General features: G+C 42.3%; 1 protein-coding gene across 2 annotated transcripts in view; it reads right to left on the bottom strand.

Annotated features, from left to right (window-relative positions):
• The window catches only part of Cc2d2a (coiled-coil and C2 domain containing 2A), a 71,248-nt gene that overhangs the window by 15,159 nt on the left and 38,655 nt on the right, over window positions 1-17,434 (bottom strand). For both annotated transcript variants that reach the window (XM_090343815.1, XM_090343813.1), the window contains exons 18-26: window positions 16,888-17,026; window positions 15,989-16,192; window positions 13,912-14,004; window positions 13,310-13,401; window positions 10,480-10,647; window positions 8,165-8,270; window positions 7,273-7,382; window positions 4,298-4,394; window positions 3,612-3,710 (exon numbers count right to left, since the gene is read on the bottom strand). In XM_090343815.1, the coding sequence (XP_090199941.1) occupies window positions 3,612-3,710; window positions 4,298-4,394; window positions 7,273-7,382; window positions 8,165-8,270; window positions 10,480-10,647; window positions 13,310-13,401; window positions 13,912-14,004; window positions 15,989-16,192; window positions 16,888-17,026 (1,108 nt within the window). The remainder of the gene's footprint in view (window positions 1-3,611; window positions 3,711-4,297; window positions 4,395-7,272; window positions 7,383-8,164; window positions 8,271-10,479; window positions 10,648-13,309; window positions 13,402-13,911; window positions 14,005-15,988; window positions 16,193-16,887; window positions 17,027-17,434) is intronic.

A 17,434-nucleotide genomic window follows, 5' to 3' on the forward strand; every position in this document is an offset into this window, starting at 1 on the left:
AATTCAAAGGCAAATGCCATCTAATTATTATGTTATCTAATTAACATACTAAAAAATAATAATTCATGCTGGTATTCAAAGCACACCTTGGGCCTGATTCCTTAAACTATCATAGTTTCTTCTTTTCTTTATTTAGCAGAAAAAGATGCCCAACTGTCAGACTGTCTAGGTTCGAATCCTGTTTTAAGTTCCAGATGTCTTACAGTACTCATTTGTAAAAAGTAGAACATAATAGGACCCATTTTCTAAGACTTACAGTGAATAAATGAATGGATGAGTGAATGAATGAAGAGAGATAAAATCCTAAGAACAGTAGTGTATGATAAACACTCAGTAAATACTAGCTGACGCCCTTTCCCTTTTCTGGGATATCTAGCTTTTCTTCTCTACCTTTCAGATTCTCTGTAGTTTTTCAAGGCTTAACCTAGTGTCAGTTCTCTCATAAATTATGTTACTGTTTCTCTGCCTTCACATACTCTGCCAGACTTATGGCCATGTGTCTCTGTCCTATCCTAGATTACTCTCTGCAAACAGAATCTGCATCTTACCTCCTTTTATGTCACCTTTCTATAACAGTAGGCCTTCCATAAACTGTCTGAGTAGATGACAAGCCACTGATATAAAAAGGACCAACTTACATAGAAGCTGAAAAGGGCAGAATTGTTTTTTTGTTTGTTTTTGTGGGTCATGGGGCTTGAACTCTGGGTCTCGGCATGGTCCCTGAGCTCTTCAGCTCAGGGACACTTCTGGTTTTCTAGTGGTTGATTGATGATAAGAGTCTCAAGGTCTGGCTGGCTTTGAACCTCAATCTCAGATCTCAGCCTCCTGAGTAGCTAGGATGACAGCAGGCATGAGCCATTGTGCCTGGCCAGAATATTTTTAACTTGTGTAAAGTCAAAGCAAATATAAAACTATTTGGGGCTGGCATTTGAAGTGTCAGAACTTAAGATGGGCTGCAGAACATGGTTATGGTTGATAATGGGGGCCAGGTAAACCTCTCTGCACAAGGTGCCTGTAGCCACTCTCATTAGCTTAGTGACCCAAAATGTCTGCAGCCAGTGCCAAATATTCCCTGTGGATACATCACGGGTTTTGGAGTCAGACAAAACTGTTTTAAAGGACAAATGTTATGAGGTAATTCTTTAAAGATACGTTGAAACATACAAACATAAAGCAGAATCACATTTCTCTGTTTTTACTAATCTTATTCCCCAGGGATAAGCAATGTCTGTCTGTCTGTCTGTCTGTCAGTTTGTCAGTCAGTCAGTCAGTCAGTTGAAAACAGGTCAAAGTTGAATCCTAGCTTCGTGATTTGAACAAGACATGTAATTCTCTAGGCTTCTATTTCCTCATTTTTAAAGTGAAGTTAATGAGGCCAGGTGTTTATGAGGTTTCATTAAGGTGACAAGCCACCTAGAAATAGTATGTAATGTATACCTAACAAAGTCTTTATTATTATTATTATTATTATTATTATCACTCAGTCAGATTATAGTAGTTTCAAGAGGTCACAGAGAATGACCTAGGAATGAAGATTATAGGGGAGTCCACAGATAACAGCACAGTTCAAGGAAGAACTTTATGACAACTTGTAGGAAGAGAACAAACTAGCTCTTGAAGTTGTGAGCTCCAGAAAGAGCTGAGACATGGAATGGCAGAGACGAGGAGGGCCTTTTATTAGAGTTGTTATTTCTTCTTCTTTTTTTTTTTTTATTTGGTTGGTCGTGGGACTTGAACTCTGGGCCTGGGCGTTGTCCCTGAGCTCTTTAGCTCAAGGCTAGTGCTCTACTCCTTGAGCCACAGTGCTACTTCTGGTTTTCTGGTGGTTAATTGGACATAAGAATCTTATGGACTTTCAGACTTTTGTCCCCAGGCTGTCTTTGAACTCTGATTTTTAGATCTTAGCCTCCTGAGTAGCTAGGATTAAGTCATGAGCCACCAGCGCCTGACTGAGTTATTATTTCTGAGGGTCCTTCCAAATGTGAAATCCAGAAATGTCGAATACTACACATCGTTTGATTGGTAAAGTCATAGGGTCTTTAATTTTTTTTTTAGTCATTTAAATTCTCTCCAAAGAGGGAAATGTAAATTCTCTTGGTGAGCATGCCTATAGACTGTCCCTATTGTCTGGACTGCTAATACAGTTGACCCGTGTGTGTGTGTGTGTGTGTGTGTGTGTGTGTGTGTGTGTGTGTGTGTGTGTGTGTGTGTGTGTGTGTGTGTGTGTGTGTGTGTGTGTGTGTGTGTGTGTGTGTGTGTGTGTGTGTGTGTGTGTGGTTAGAGGCAAGAGTTTTGCAGATTTTCTTCCCTGGCTGATTTCTAGTGACAGCCCTCACATCTCAGGTTTACAGTGGCCTATAATCCTGTGGCTGGAGGACTACAGCCACTGGTGCCTGGCCAGCCAAGCCAAGCCTCTAGACTGGAGCTTTGCGTTTGGCCTTGAGAGTGGCTCTGCGGCCCAGGCAGCAGTGTGATCGGCACAGAGCCTCACACGTTCCTGTTGCTATGGATTTAATCCTGGGTTGTTAACAGAGATTTAGAATCTTTGTTTCCAGATTAAAGCTAATAAGTCCTTCAAGAGCTGTCAACCTCTTAAGGAAAATGAAACTCTAGAGAAAAATGTCTTTGTTGAGCATGTCTGTGCTAGTGATTTCTCATGGCTTGAATGCTGCTTCTTTTTTGGAACTATTAATCAAATACTCTTGATTAAATAGGTCGTCAATGATCCTGATCACCTTCTTCAAGTTACTTTCAGACATCTCTCCATTCCATTTCAGTTATTTTTGACAGATTTCAACTTTGTCTCACCTTTCCCACTTCTATTTAAATATTTAAAACAACCCTCATCAGAGAGGCAAAGGTCTCAAGTTTTCCCTCATGTGTGGAAGCTAGAATTACCTTACAAGCATATAAGTAGCTAAATTTGGGAGTATACAAATATTTACAATTATATTAACTGAAATATGGTAGATTCAAGGGAGAAATCAATTGCATAGAGAAGCACAATGAAACATCAGGAATTGGGTACTTGAAAGGGGAGGGGTCAAAGGAAGAAGGGTAGACAATGAAAAGAAGGCTAGAAGAATACAGTGAAGAATTCAATGTACGTCCTACAAAATGAAAAGAGTGAGGGAAGGGGTGGATTGCGGAGGGATAGATGAGAATATTGGAAGAGGTGACATTAAACCAGATACATAGTATTCATAAACTGCTTTGTTTTATGGCAACTACTTACAAATAATTAAAAAAAATAAAACAACTGTTAATCTTGAGGGGCAGAGGGCTGGGATGTGGGGGGGAGTGAGGAGAATGGTAGGAGTGACATTGATGGAGACATAGTGTATTTATTATCTGATATGTTGAATTGAAACCTTTTTGTACAACTAAAGATAATAAAAATTGCTTAAATTTCAGATTAGACCAGTCACATATAAGGCACACACATGTTCAATAAGCCCATGCAAGTATGATGGAAGACAAGTAACTTTGTATATAGTAACTTTCACCTTTCCAATGGCTTTGTACATGCCTTCTCTCAGTATTCAGACACTACCAGGAATGAAAATGGAGAAACCTGTCCCCCATTCTCACAGGATTCTGCCTTTACTTACCCTTGCTTGGAAATAGATAGTGCTAAATGGAATCTTCACACATCCCAACCAGTGTCTCTCAATACGGGTATGGATTCCACTTCCTCTTTCACGGTCATCCTAAAGGAAGTGTGGCAAGGAATGCTGGTTTAATAACTCCACACACACACATTTGACTAATGTGACAGTAGGTAAGTAGCAGGATTTTAGCTGAATGCACGTGGACTGAGCTTAGACCACCAACCTAACCACATTCTCGTTCAGATGGTTCATATCTCTATGATCCTTGGAAATCCATTTACCTTCTCTGAATTTCAGTTTTCTGGTCAATCAACAGGAGATTTTACAGTCTGTTTTGCAATGTTATTTTAGAATTAAATGAGAAAATATATAAAAAGCAGTTGAGTGCTGGTGGTTTATGCGAAGCCAGCCTGGGCAGGAAAGTCTGTGAGACTTTTTGACTGCCAAAAAGCAGGAAGCAGAGCTGTGACTCAAGTAGTACAGATAACTTTGAGCAAAAGTAGTTCAGGGATAGCACCCAGGAGAATTTAAAACCCCTGGATTGGCAAAAACAGAACAAAACAACAAAAAACCAAGTAGGTATAATTCTCAGAACAGAATACATACTTCTGCATATTCCCTCTTCTGTCTGGAAAGGTTTGAAATAGGTCCAGTTTGTGATGTCGTCCTTAAAACTGAGCACTTACCTCTACAATGTCGTACACGACTTCATCAAAAATGTTGATGTACACATCGTCTTTCACTGACTGTAGGCTGGCTGTGCTGTAATCCCCATTAGGGGCCCTGCAAAATCCCACACATGACCGGGGCCATGAGAACAGACAGAACAGAAATTCTTAGCACTCACGTGTCAACATTTTGAGAAATATGCAAGTAGGAGTAAGATATAAGCTGTCAGCGTTAAAAGCCAGGCTTCCATTACAGAGATTTGTCTTATACCAGGTCACACTGATAGCGTGATATAATGCTTATCTTCCAGTGGAGCGAGCTCTGGATCAAACCATCCTTTCTCCCTTTCCTTCTCTCACCCTCTGTGCTCTCCATTGCTTCTGCTGCTGAGCTCCCTCTTTTCCTCTATGGTCAGCTTTACAGGGAACCATCTCTCCAGGACCAAGATGGCTCTGGCAAAGGCTAAAGGTTTCCAGCTAATGTAGTTACAGACTTCCAATACAGTGTTCCCAGGAAGGCAGTGCTGATCCAAAGGTTGTTCTGAGTCTGGTCAAAGGGTTCCTGTCGCCCACCCAATATCCTATGCTCAAGTGAAACAATTCAGAAGTAAGAATTCTTTCCTGACCCAGAACTCACTTGGACCCCAACCAGGTCTTCCTGAGATTGCCTGTCCATGGCAGGACTGAAGACTGGGGTAGCATGTTTTCAGTCTATGTCTTTATATTTGCTTGTGTGGCTTTTTCCTCCTTAGCGATTATTTCACATAGAACAGCAGTAACTGCTCCCCTCTTCTGACTTAGTTTGAATCTCTGCTCTATCTCTAATTTACTGTTTAGCTTTAAGTTTTTCACCTTCCAAGCATTACATTTTTCTTCATAAAAATAGATGGTTATTAATATGTGGCTATTAGATCTAAAGAGTAAAGAGCGAGGACTCAATATTTGCATACCCAATGCTATGGACATGGGAATATAAACATAACTACATAGACATAAAAATTTATGACTTGATAGACATAACATTTTATTACATGGATTAATATGTATCTATGACATATAAACCCTCAGCTTAATTTTAATTATGTTCTAAAATCTAAGTGTATATAGAGATTCCCTTCTTGAATACTTATTTGTTAAACATGTCATTTGAAATATGATGTAAAAATCAATGTTAATAAGTTCTTTAATAAAAAAAGAATTCCACCCCACCCCCAAACTTATTAACTGTTAGCTCAGTTTGGAGTTTGATTGCTATATGTGTATAAATAAGTAAGATAGGTAGCATTTAACAACTGTTAAGATCTCTCTGAATGGCATATGTTATATCAATTGTGCCTGATACAAATGTTTCTCATAGCAAACCTCCTTTGTTTTGCTAAAATAAATCATAATGCTCAAAAAAAAAAAGCTGGTTAGCTGGAGGTATGGCTTCAGTGGTAGAATGCCAGCCTAGTTAAGTATGCGGCCCTGAGTTCTTACCCATGCATTGCCAAGAAAATAAAAGTAGGGGGTTAGATTCGATAAGCTCAATTCAAATATTGAACTAATAAAACTCATTACCACAGTTCTGGAATGCTTATATGTTCCTGGCAAAGGAGAAAGGTCATTTATGGGAACTGGAGTTTGAAAAACGCTTAAGGAGCGGGCAGAAGGAAGAAAGGAAAAACAAGGTGGTCCCAGCATGCTGTAAGAAGCCAGAGCCTGGAGGAGAGTAGAGTGTCCCAACAGATTTCCAGTTTTATTACTGGACAGAGCCAGCTGGTGGGGCAAGAGAAGAAACACAGGACTTGATTGGTGTCAGGATACTTGGATCTTTGCCCAGTTTCTTAGCTAAAAACCTCTCAGATGGGCTGGGAGTGTGGCCTAGTGGTAGTGTGCTTGCCTAGCATGCATGAAGCCCTGACTTCGATTTCTCAAACCATACACACAGAAAAAGCTGGAAGTGGCACTGTGGCTCAAGTGGCAGAGTGGTAGTCTTGAGCAAAAAGTATCCAAGGGCAGTGCTCGTGCCCTGAGTTCAAGCTCCAGGACTTGCAAAAAAAGCCAACAACAACAACAACAAAACCAACAACCCCCCCCAAAACAACAAAAAAAAACCCAAACAAACAAAAAAACCCCAAAACACCTCTCAGACATTTCCAACTGAGTCTATTTTCTTCCTAGTGCTTCAAAATCTCTTCTATAATTCTTCTTCTTTTCTTTTTGCTTTTTTTTTTTCTAGAGGGGATACTGGGATTCGAACAAGGCTTTTGTGTTTGTAAGACAGGCATTCTGCCTTTTGAGGCATGCTTCCATCCCTTTTTACTCTCTCTTTTTTTTTTTTGGCCAGTCCTGGGCTTGAGCTCAGGGCCTGAGCACTGTCCTTGGACTTTCTCAAGGCTAGAGCTCTACCATTTGAGTCGCAGCAACACTTCTGGCTTTTTTCTATGTATGTGTGGCTGAGGAATTGAACCCTGGTCTTCATGCATGTTAGGCAAGCACTCTACCACCAGGCCAAACTCCCAGCCCCCCCCTTTTTTAAAAATTAAAACTTAAAAAAAATTAATACTGAGTTTTTATATCATATTTCAAATGTATGTCATTTTTGAGAGTCTTATTCTTGCCTGGGTTGGTGTAGACTGTGTGACATTATGCTGTTACTGGTTGAGATGGGGTGATGTCTCACAAATGTTATGCCTAGGATGGCCTCATACCACAATCCTTCCAAATTTTTGCCTCTAGGCTGGTGGTTCTCTCTCTCTCTTGTTAGTTGGTCATGGAGCTTGAACTCAGGGGCTAAATGTTGTTCCTGAGTGTTTTCACTCAAGGCTAGTGCTCTACCACTTTGAGCCACAGCTCTATTTTCCATTTTCAGGTGGTTAATTGGAGATGAGTCCTTTGCCTGGCTTTGAATTACAATCTTCAGATCTCAGCCTCCTGAGTAGCCAGGGTTCCAGGGGTGAGGACCTGCCAGGCTAGTACTGCAGTTCTTTAAAGGGCGAATATATGCTTACCTAAATGGAAGTTCAAGTTCTTCATTCCAGCTGGGATTTGGTCCTTCAGCTGTGGTTGTGTGACAAATTGTTCGTTGGAAAGAAACTTCTACAAAGGGACGTACTAACACCTTAAAAATCAAGAACAAATTCCCAAGTCCATCATCATTAGTTTGAATTTTTTGTTTTGGTCGGTTGTGGTGCTTGAAGTCTGGGCCTGGGTGTTGTCCCTTTGTCCCTGAGCTCTTCAGCTCAAGGCTACCGCCCTATCCCTTGAGCCACAGTACCACTTCCATTCTTTCTGGTGGTTAATGAGAGATACAGTGTCACAGACTTTAGGGCTCAGGCTGGCTTTGAACCTCGATCATCAGGTCTCAGCCTCCTGAGTAGCTAGGATTATGGATGTGAGACACCACACCTGGCTTTAGCTTGAATTATTTTGTTCTTAGAAGTATGTTACCAAAGAATGGTAGTAAGTTATCAAAGAAAATGAGGCAGAAAAGAAGATTGAGCAACTATTTTTTTTTTTTGCTAGTTTTTGAACTTCTTTTTTTTTTTCCCCATGGGGCTTGAACTCTGGGCTTAGGCGCTGTCCCTGAGCTCCTCAGCTCAAGTCTCCCATCCTATCCCTTGAGCCACAGAGCCACTTCCAGTTTTCTGGAGGTTAATTGGAGATTCCAAGAGTCTCACAGACTTTAGTGCCAGGCTGGCTTTGAATCTTGATCCTCAGAGCTCAGCCTCCTGAGGTAGCTAGGATGATAGGCGTGAGCCATCGCCCCCAGCCAGAACTTCTTTTTGCTCAAGTCTGGCACTCTACCACTAAGCCACATTCCCAGCCCCTAGGAGGCCTGTCCAGAAGTATAAAGTATGTGGAGCAATGTGTAAGGCCTGGAAGCCAGGTTCTGCGTCTCACCTGGCTCAGGGGGTAGTCAGCGCTGGATGTCGGGCTGTGTGGGCTGGGAGATGCGACATGCTTTTCACTGAAAGTCCTTGAAGACCTTGATGGCTGCTGGAATTTACTACAAGGGAAAATGAATGGAAGAAATTAAAGATCAGGAAAGTCTATTTATAGAAAAGGTGGCTTTTTTTTTTTTTTCAAAGGTGTCTGGCCCTGGGCTGTATTGAGATGCCTTCCTCCTCCAGGAAACTTTCACTGTGCCCTAGATCTCTCTAGAACATTCTCCAGAACATTCTCCAGCTTCCATTCTTCAGGTCTACAAGTCTGGCTGAGAACAGAGGAAAGCGTCTCTCTTCCACTGTCGGGGGCGGGGGGGGGCCTGAGTTACCTTCTCAGGTAACATAATCTTGACAAGCAGCCTCTTTTCACAATTCCAGTTCCGTGCCACAGTATTTGCTTTGAAGCAGCCCTCTCCAGGGACCCTGGTGACCTGCCCCGGGTGCCTCATGGGCCTGCAGAACCCCAGGGGGAAGAAAAGCCCAGAGAACTCCTAGCTCGGGCTGCAGGAGTGACTTTTCCCTCATGCTTCCTTTTGTGTTTCAGAAGGAATAAATGGAGGTTGTATCTGGAGAGCTTCTTCTAAATGTTAGCCCCATCCTAACAACTAACTTGCATATTTCTGGGTATTTTTTTTTTTTTTTGCCAGTCTTGGGGCTTTCTCAAGGCTAGAGCTCTACCACTTGAGCCATAGCACCACTTCCGGCTTTTGCTATATATTTGGTACTGAGGAATCGAACCTGAGTCTTTGTGCATGCTAGGCAAGCACTACCATTAGGGCAAACTCTGGGCAAACTTGCATATTTGTCCTGAATTTTATAGTTTGCTAAATATTTTGCAATCCTTAATGGACAAAGCACAAGTTGTTTCCACCAGATTTTCAGCTTTTAAGAGACCAAGTTTCGTGACAGATCATGAGACAATATGAGTAGAACATGTAATATAACGGCTACTAGAGAAAACCCTTTACTTTGGGGAAAACTATCAATTACATTATTAAAAAACAAAGCACAGAAAAACATGTGTTAGGTCAGGCACCGATGCCTCACCCCTGTGATCCTAGCTAGATAGAAATAGCTCTATCTAGATAGATAGAAATCTGACTATGTGATCTCTATAGAATGTATACATTCTCTATATATCCTGTTTATAATCTATTATGTATTTTAATATTCTATATTCTCTCTCATATATATATATATTATAGAGACCAATCAGTTTGTCACCCCAGAGTTGAGCTTTGAGGCAGCAGATTGGAAAGCTGTATGTGAGCAATGCCTCTAAAGGTTCCAGAGCTTAAGGGAACCTTTACAAGTAGCAAAGCATTGAGAATAGCTGGGACCAATGGATGTGTTGTAATAGGTTGAAAATTAGTCACTAAAGAAAAATAGAGCAAAATATTGGGGTGATGACAACAGAGGGATGGAAAAACAAAGGAGGAGAATCTAAGGAAGGAAGAAGATGCCAAAGGTTAGCTTGGTGCTCTTTGGACCTACTGCTGGATGGCCTTGGCCAAGACATAGCCTTTTGATGCCTACTTTTCCTTGGCAAAATGGATATCATAGTAGTAAGAGTTCTGTGATGAAGTAGCATATGCAGATGTGCCACCATAGTGTGTACAAGTTGAATGCACAACAAATTCCATCTTCTTCTATTATATCGGAAGGGGATCAGCAGAAAGCAATGCCATTCTTGGTCCTATCCTATCTTTCTGAAGGCATGAGATACTCCGATTCATTTCACTTGGGGGGTTAAGGCCCCCACACTGGCCCCAGGATAGAAAGTCATAATAGTCACAGCTCATTTCTCTGAGTAGATTAGATGGAGATGCATCTTATACATCTGCTCCATTCATGCTCTCCTCTTTGGCTCTAGGTGACTGGCCCCTGGGTTAATACTAGACCCATTTCAGCATCTCCTTTGACAAGTCCTGCTTAGTAGTGCCCTAGCTATATGGACCACATATACTACCTTTAAAAAAAAGCACAAACTCAGGGAAGGCATGTGAGAGGGATGCTGGAGCCTCAGAAAACTATCTTAGTCCTTGTATTCTAGCTCTGCCTTCCTGCCCTTGGAATTCTCTTTGAGATGTTGCCAATACTGAATTGACTCTAACACTTGCAATCCATAAATAGGACCTTGGCTTCAGTAAGATCCTCTAAGCCCTGCTGCATAAAAACTACGTGAGGAATGAGGCTGAGCATCCTGGAATGCATGAGCCATTGGCCGGGACCCTGCGCACCCCAGCCCGGGACTATCTGGGGAGCTCTCACCTGGCTGGTGGCTTTCTCACTGGAATGTCATAAGCCCGGATAATGTTCACTAGCAGTTTTATGTCTCCATCAGACAGGTTCTGGGCTGTAACCTTCTTCCGACCTTTTCTCCTTGGCCTCAGTGGTCGCTTTTGTTCTGCCAGCTTGAAAAGGCTCAGGCCCAAAATGCTAATGGTTACAGAACCAGATTAGGGTTCAGTTCAAAGTAGACATTCAGAAAATTATGAGATGACTGTCCACCTCCCAAGTCTTTATAGGCCTCCCCATGTACTCCCCATTTATGAAGTTACTATTTTATTATTATTATTGTTATTATTATTATTGCTATTATTATTTGCCAGTCCTGGGCATGGACTCAGGGCCTGAGCACTATCCTTGGGTTCTTTTTTCTTCCTCAAGGCTAGAGCTCTACCACTTGAGCCTCAGCACCATTTCTGGCTTTTTTTTTTTTCTATGTATTTGGTACCAAGAATTGAATCAGGGTCTTTGTGCATGCTAGGCAAGCATTCGACTACTAGGCCAAACTCCTGGCTCTATTTTAATTTTTTAAATAGTCTCCTTTCAAAAATGGTAGGAATAGTCTGGAAATAAAGCTGATGCTACTGCATGGATTGTTTAAAAATTGGTTTGTTTTTTTCATAGCTGCTTTTCATCACAGCAAGAAAAGCCACGTTCTGGCCCCTGCCAGCCTTGACTACCCTGCTCACCAGTGAGCTCCTGAAAGCTGCTCTCCACGTCACTTCCTGGGTCCTGCCAAACAGATGAGATTTACCTTCTCCCAGAGACCCAGCCACATCAGCTGGGTGCATGTGTGCGTGCATGCGTGCGTGTGCGTGTGTGTATGTGCATGCTAGTACTACAGTTGGAACTCAGGGCCTAGGTACTCTCCATTTGTTTGTTTGTTTTCTCAAAGCCACTGTTCTACCATGTGAGCCACAGTTCTACTTCCATATTGGATAAGCATCTCAACCAATCTCTTGGGGTGACAAAGCAGATAAAGAGAGGAGTTCCGGGCACCCTGGTACTTAGGAGACACCCTTGAGTGATAACTGTGATAATGACAATTTCTGTGTCACTACACTGGAGGGGGTGGGAAGGGAACTGGGGAAAAGGAGGAGAATTCTCTTCTCTCTCTCTCACTGAAATGATTTGCTATAAACACTGCTTGGAAGATGAAAGCAACAAGGCCCATGACTCATGGAGAACAGATCCATGGGCAAAATCAATTCTGGCCCAGAGACTAAATGGAAAAACAAATAGGACTCGGGGCCTAAAAGCTGAGATTGATCACTACGCCAAGGAGCCACAGAATAAAGCCAGCTGTGCAGTGCCAGCTACACGCACAGGTCAGAACTCATGGTTCTTTGCTTTCATGGTTGATTACTAAGCTGGCCAAATAGATTCTTTGACGATGTGGGCACCAACCATGGATGAGAGCCCTGCAGGTTCTGTCTGGTCATGGCTGGTTGCTCCTGCAGGAATCCCAGGGGCATACTTGACCAACAGGCTACGGTTGAGAAGTGTCTTCTGTGTATCAGGACTACCAATAGCCTTACATATAAACATTTCTTCTCTGTGGACAGTCGAAGAGTTACCCCATTCTTTTCAGACTCTGAGCAATGCTTTGATTTGTTGCGAGCTCTTTACCAGTAGAAGGGGAGCTAGAATTCAAACTGAAAGTCAATAGCTACCAGAGGCCCCTCACTCTGCTAGGACACCAGCCAAACCCCAGTTGCATAACGTTATCAGCATCCTGGCATGACCAAGACTCCCCCTTGAGAATCCTTTCTCCCTCTTCAGGAAGTGACTTTTATCATGGGTGTTTCTATAGCAATCAGCCTGGGACCATTCCGCAAATAAACATCTTAGTTTAAAGCCAAGAACAAACTGAAATGTAAAATAAAATAAAATAAAGGGAACATACCCCGAGCCTTCAGAACTTAATGCAGAAAGTAAAGCAGAAAAGAAAAGAAAAGGAAAAATAAAACAGCATGAAACATCATCATCTAGTCTAAGTGTACTTTTCATGCCTGTGAACACATTCAATGGCTGGACTCTGGGCCTGAAATAAAGATGGATGTTTTATATGAATTTACATCGTATGTCAATGGAGCTTCACTTGTTGTCATGGTTGTACAATTTTTTTTTGTCTCAGCATGATTATTGGAGATAAAGCTCATGGGAAATGACCAAGAGATTAGATCACAGAAAAGGCCAGGAAGTGAATGAACCCCACAAAACCACAATCAGGAAGTGATCTTTTTTGCACTTCTAAGTGAAACTACTAGAGCACCATGCTAAGTAATAGCACTTGCAATGTTGCCAGCCTCAAGGTCAACATCCATTTTTTATCCTGATGCCCATCATCCTCATGAAACAAACACTCTAGCTGTGTGCCCCCCAGCTGTGAGGCTGGACCCAACCAGTTCTTTCCCTGTGACCCTAGAACCTCTGAGGGCAGTATCTCAGTCACCCCCACTTTCATTGACCGGGGTGTAGAAAAGCTTCGTGTTGGGAAGTTGGGACAGCAGAATTTGTGCAGGAAGGAGATGATGGTGGAGTTAGATAATCTGGAGGAAAAATAGCGAAGTTGATTTGGAGGAGCAGGAAAGGAATGGGCTGTACTGGGTGGCAGAGGAGAGGAACTAAGATGACTTGTCCTAACAGAAATCCCTCCAGGAATGTTGGCATGAAATGTTCATCAGTATTAACAACAGAGTTCTGGACCCAAATGCGTATCATATAATGATCAAAGCATCTGCTCTGGAGTTTTTCATAGAACAAGAATAACATTTCACAGAAAGTATGAATGGTTTTGCTTGACTTTTACCTGATATTAGGAACTTCTTCTTCTGCTACCAAGTCAGTAAGGAGAAAATGGTGCTTTGCACTGAGGAAGCGGTTCACCACGGATTCCCTGATCTGGGAAAAGGAATTGGCTTTGTTTAAAGCATTCAGATGGCTGCAGCTTCCTAATTTATTGTCCTCAACTCCTCGTCTTTGCCCTAATTTCACCCCAGTGTTTCCACTGCCTCTCATCTAGCTGTTAACTTTCTCCACTGTTCTGGTCTCATCTTGCTGTAAATTCTCTAGTTGCCTGTATGCACCTTGAAGGAAGAGTTGGATTGCTTTGTTGTTTATTTAGTTTGTTTTTCCTGTTTAGTTCAGTGTTACATTTTGAGAAGCTGGAAATGTTTTTGGCACATAACATAGCAAAATTTCATGAGACGAATTCATTAGCAATGACAAAGAAAAATCAGATGAGTTTCACAGCATAGACAATGCAGAACAGATTTTTTTCCCTTCTCTTTAGAATGATTCACTTTTTAATTTAAGTGGAGGACTTACTAACAGCCATAAAGGTAGAGAACTTCCCTGAGAGAACACTGGCTCTTTATTCTCTCTGAAGACGGTCTTCATGGGTTTTCTTACCTGTTGGAGGTACTGGGCTACCTTAGCCCTATGAATGTCAATGTGGTCTTTGGTTTCAATCATGTTTCTGTCTCGTAACCGTTTCTCATAGTCCTGAAATTACAAGCGTATCATGATTTTAAAGTATGCTCTGATGTTCCTTTCTGGAATTAAGGAATTGTTCATCATGTTTGATTTAAACCATAAAATACGGTTCCGTGTATATCTTTCCCCCTCCTCTTAATTTTTAGTTTAGAATTGGCCTTTCATGAGGTATCCAGGATTCTGACTCAGCTGGTGAAACTGCCTTAGTAGCAGAAGAGAATTTTGTATGGTATTTAAGAATTAGCATATTTGTGCAGGGAAGAGCCGAGGCCCGGGGTGACACAAAGAAAGCAGTTATAACGGAAGGTGCTAAGCTCATCAAAGCCCCTGCTTACATATTGCCTGAGGCATCTTAAATAAAGCAATTTTGAAAATGGTGAAAACTGGCTGCTGCTGACCTGGGTTGACCACGTGAGGAAGACAGGAGGGTTCCTTCGGCTTTGTCTGTTGAGGCCTCTCCCTTTTTCTGTCAGCACAGGAGTGTGTGAGCCCCCTGGGAACTTCCATGTTCCTCTGTGGCCACTCTTGTCTACAGCTGGATGTTCAGTAGTAGCCTCTAACCCTAGTTCAGTGACTTGGAGCTGGTCCTTAAAACTTTTGCTTTTGAGACAGGAGAAAATGTTCCTGTTGGCCAAAGCCACCGGTGTAGACTTGGGTGGCATTGGTGACAGTGCTACTGTGTACAGAAAGCCCGTCTCCTCCTTGAGAAGGAAGTCAGCACACTGGAAGTTCACACAGGATAGAGATGGGCCAGGCAGTGGAGCAGATGCAGCAGCCAGGGGAACATGAGGCCCAGATGTGTGCCCGCTATTCCCAGGAAAGGGTCTTTTGATATTTAACCCTCTCTGGGGATTCCATCATCCAATAAACTCCAGTTGGTGCTTGAGGTTGTTCAGCAATTGGAGGTTTAATCCCTTGGGATGACAAAGCCAAATAAACTCAAGGAAAAACCAGCTGACCAAAAGAATTCTTCAAGAGTAGCTTCTTCAAGAAACCATCATGGTATTCACTTCTGGTGGCCCTTATATCACAAACACATTGGCTTTCGCTAGCCTGTCATACAGCCTGGTTGCTATAATCTTTCTTAGAGGCTTCTATGCTCTACGGCTTGACTCTGTGGTCTAGCTTCCTCTAAAGCTCTGCTTTGTTCCTCTTGTCTATGCCTGTGTGGCCATTCAGCTGGTTCCTGGCTTCCTTCCTACCACCTAGCTTTTCCTAGAGTGCTTTGCCAGTGAATCTTAGATGAGGGCTTAGCAAACAGTTAGTTAGTTCCTAACTAGAGCAAGAATAACTAGCCATAGGACTATCTCTCAGATACTTCTCAACCTTGCATTTCTAATTGTAGGTAACTTAACTGACAGACTCAGAATTCTGGTTATTGGTTAGTTTATTATATGTCATTATTAGACCTAGAGATCGCTTACATGTCAAATTCAAGAAAAGTAAGGGAGTTTGACCTAGTGGTAGAGTGCTTGCCTAGCATGCACGAAGACCTGGGTTCAATTTCTCAGTAACACACACCCACACCCACACCCACACACACACACACACACACACGCACGCACGCACGCACGCACGTACACACACACACACACACACGCACGCACGCACACACACACACGGAGCCAGAAGTGGTGCTGTGGCTCAAGCGGTAGAGCTCTAGCCTTGAGAAAGTCCAAAGGCAATGCTCAGGCCTTGAATTAAAGCCCCAGAACTAGCAAAAAAAAAGTGGGGGGGGGAAGGTAACATATAAAAGGGGTGACATTGATAAAGATACACTATATTCATTGACTATTTTGTTAGATTGACATTGATAAAGATATACTGTATTCATCGACTATTTAACTCGTTTGTAGTAGTAATAATAATAATAATAATAATAATGCTCTAAAGAGAAATCAATACTGCTACCAAGAACAAGAACAATCAAAATATAATTGTGTACCAGATGGCATAACAGATACCTTATGAGCCCCATCAGGCAATTTCTTACCTGAAATACCTTTTCCATAATTTCTCGGTCATATGCTGGAATTTGCTTGTAATTTCGGAATTCTGGTACCTCTTGGTTTCTAAGATGAAGAAGTCTGAATCGCTTAGATCTGTTCAATTCCTCATCTGAGGCGAAATTAAATTCCTGTTGTAACTGTTCCAGTCGAAAGAAATCAGGGACATAGGATTCACCACTGGTAGCTACCTATAAAAACCAGAAAGCCATCAACTCAACTGCATACCAGAAGAAAACATCACCCAGAGGAACTCAGGTCTGAGCTTTCCGAAATGTTGAACAGTTTTAGACTGACATAGTTGAAAGACAGACTACATTAACTACTCGAGGGAAAAAGGGTGAAGAGAAGCAGCAGTGATACTCCCTGTGGTGAAAATGAACTATGTCACTTGGGGATGGGGGTGGGAGAGAGGAAGGGAAGAGATAAGAGTATCCCCAAAGAAATGTAATCGTTATTGGACTTCTGTAACCCCTCTGTACCTCACCTTCACAATGACAATAAGAACGTGATTTGCCATTTTACATGAAATATGCATATTATACCTCAGGTAATATGGCTTCTCCTTCCTAATTTCTCTTCTTCACATTAAGAAGCAACATGTTGGAAGAAGAGCTTGTTAAGTCGAAAGGTAAATAAAATGAAGCTTGTTCTGAGACTTACAAAGACTGGAAGGAAATGGAGAAATGAAAGTTCTGTTGAGCTTCCATTTGTCTCATGGATGGAGTCACACTGACAGCTCCGATCATGAGAATCTGTAGCTCCCACTTGCTTACTGTGGTTTTATACAAATTCCAAAGTTAGCACTACAACCCATTGCATTTGATTTTAGAAATAGAACGCACTAACTCATGCCCTACTTTCAACTTTGCAATGGCTACATTACCGAGATGAGTTGCATCAAAGGGGCATTGTTTGGGTCATTAGGGTCAAGCTTGGACTCTGCTGCCCACTTGGCTAACTTCTTCATGTCCGTCAGTCCTGATGTGCCAATGGATGAGATGGCGTCTGCTCTCCTCAAAGCACTGGAAAACAAAACAAGACCCAAACTAAAGAGCAACTATCTGACCCCATGAGCCTGATTTTATCACACAAAAGTTTACATCAGCACTGCAAAATCCTACAGAGAGAATTGAATCCAGAATCCATCATCCTCCACCAGAGGGAATCTTATTTTAGGGGCCACTTCCTTTGGTGATTGTGATGAAAGACACTGTAAGGCAGTAAGGATTATGACTGGAGGAGATGCCAGTGTAAGCCCTGTAAGTCTCCCAATGCAGCAAAATGCCTGGTCTGGAGCTCTGGCCAGGGAAGAGGGCCGGCCGTCAGTGTAATCCAGCATGCCTGGACACCTCACATCCCAAGCCACTTAGCACACAGGAAACCACCAGGTGCCCAGGTATTCCACAGGGCCCAGCTGGAGCTCGATCAAG

The sequence above is a fragment of the Megascapheus bottae genome, chromosome 13, assembly GCF_031878675.1.
Source record: "Megascapheus bottae isolate mThoBot1 chromosome 13, mThoBot2.hap1, whole genome shotgun sequence".
Classification (NCBI taxonomy): domain Eukaryota; kingdom Metazoa; phylum Chordata; class Mammalia; order Rodentia; family Geomyidae; genus Megascapheus; species Megascapheus bottae.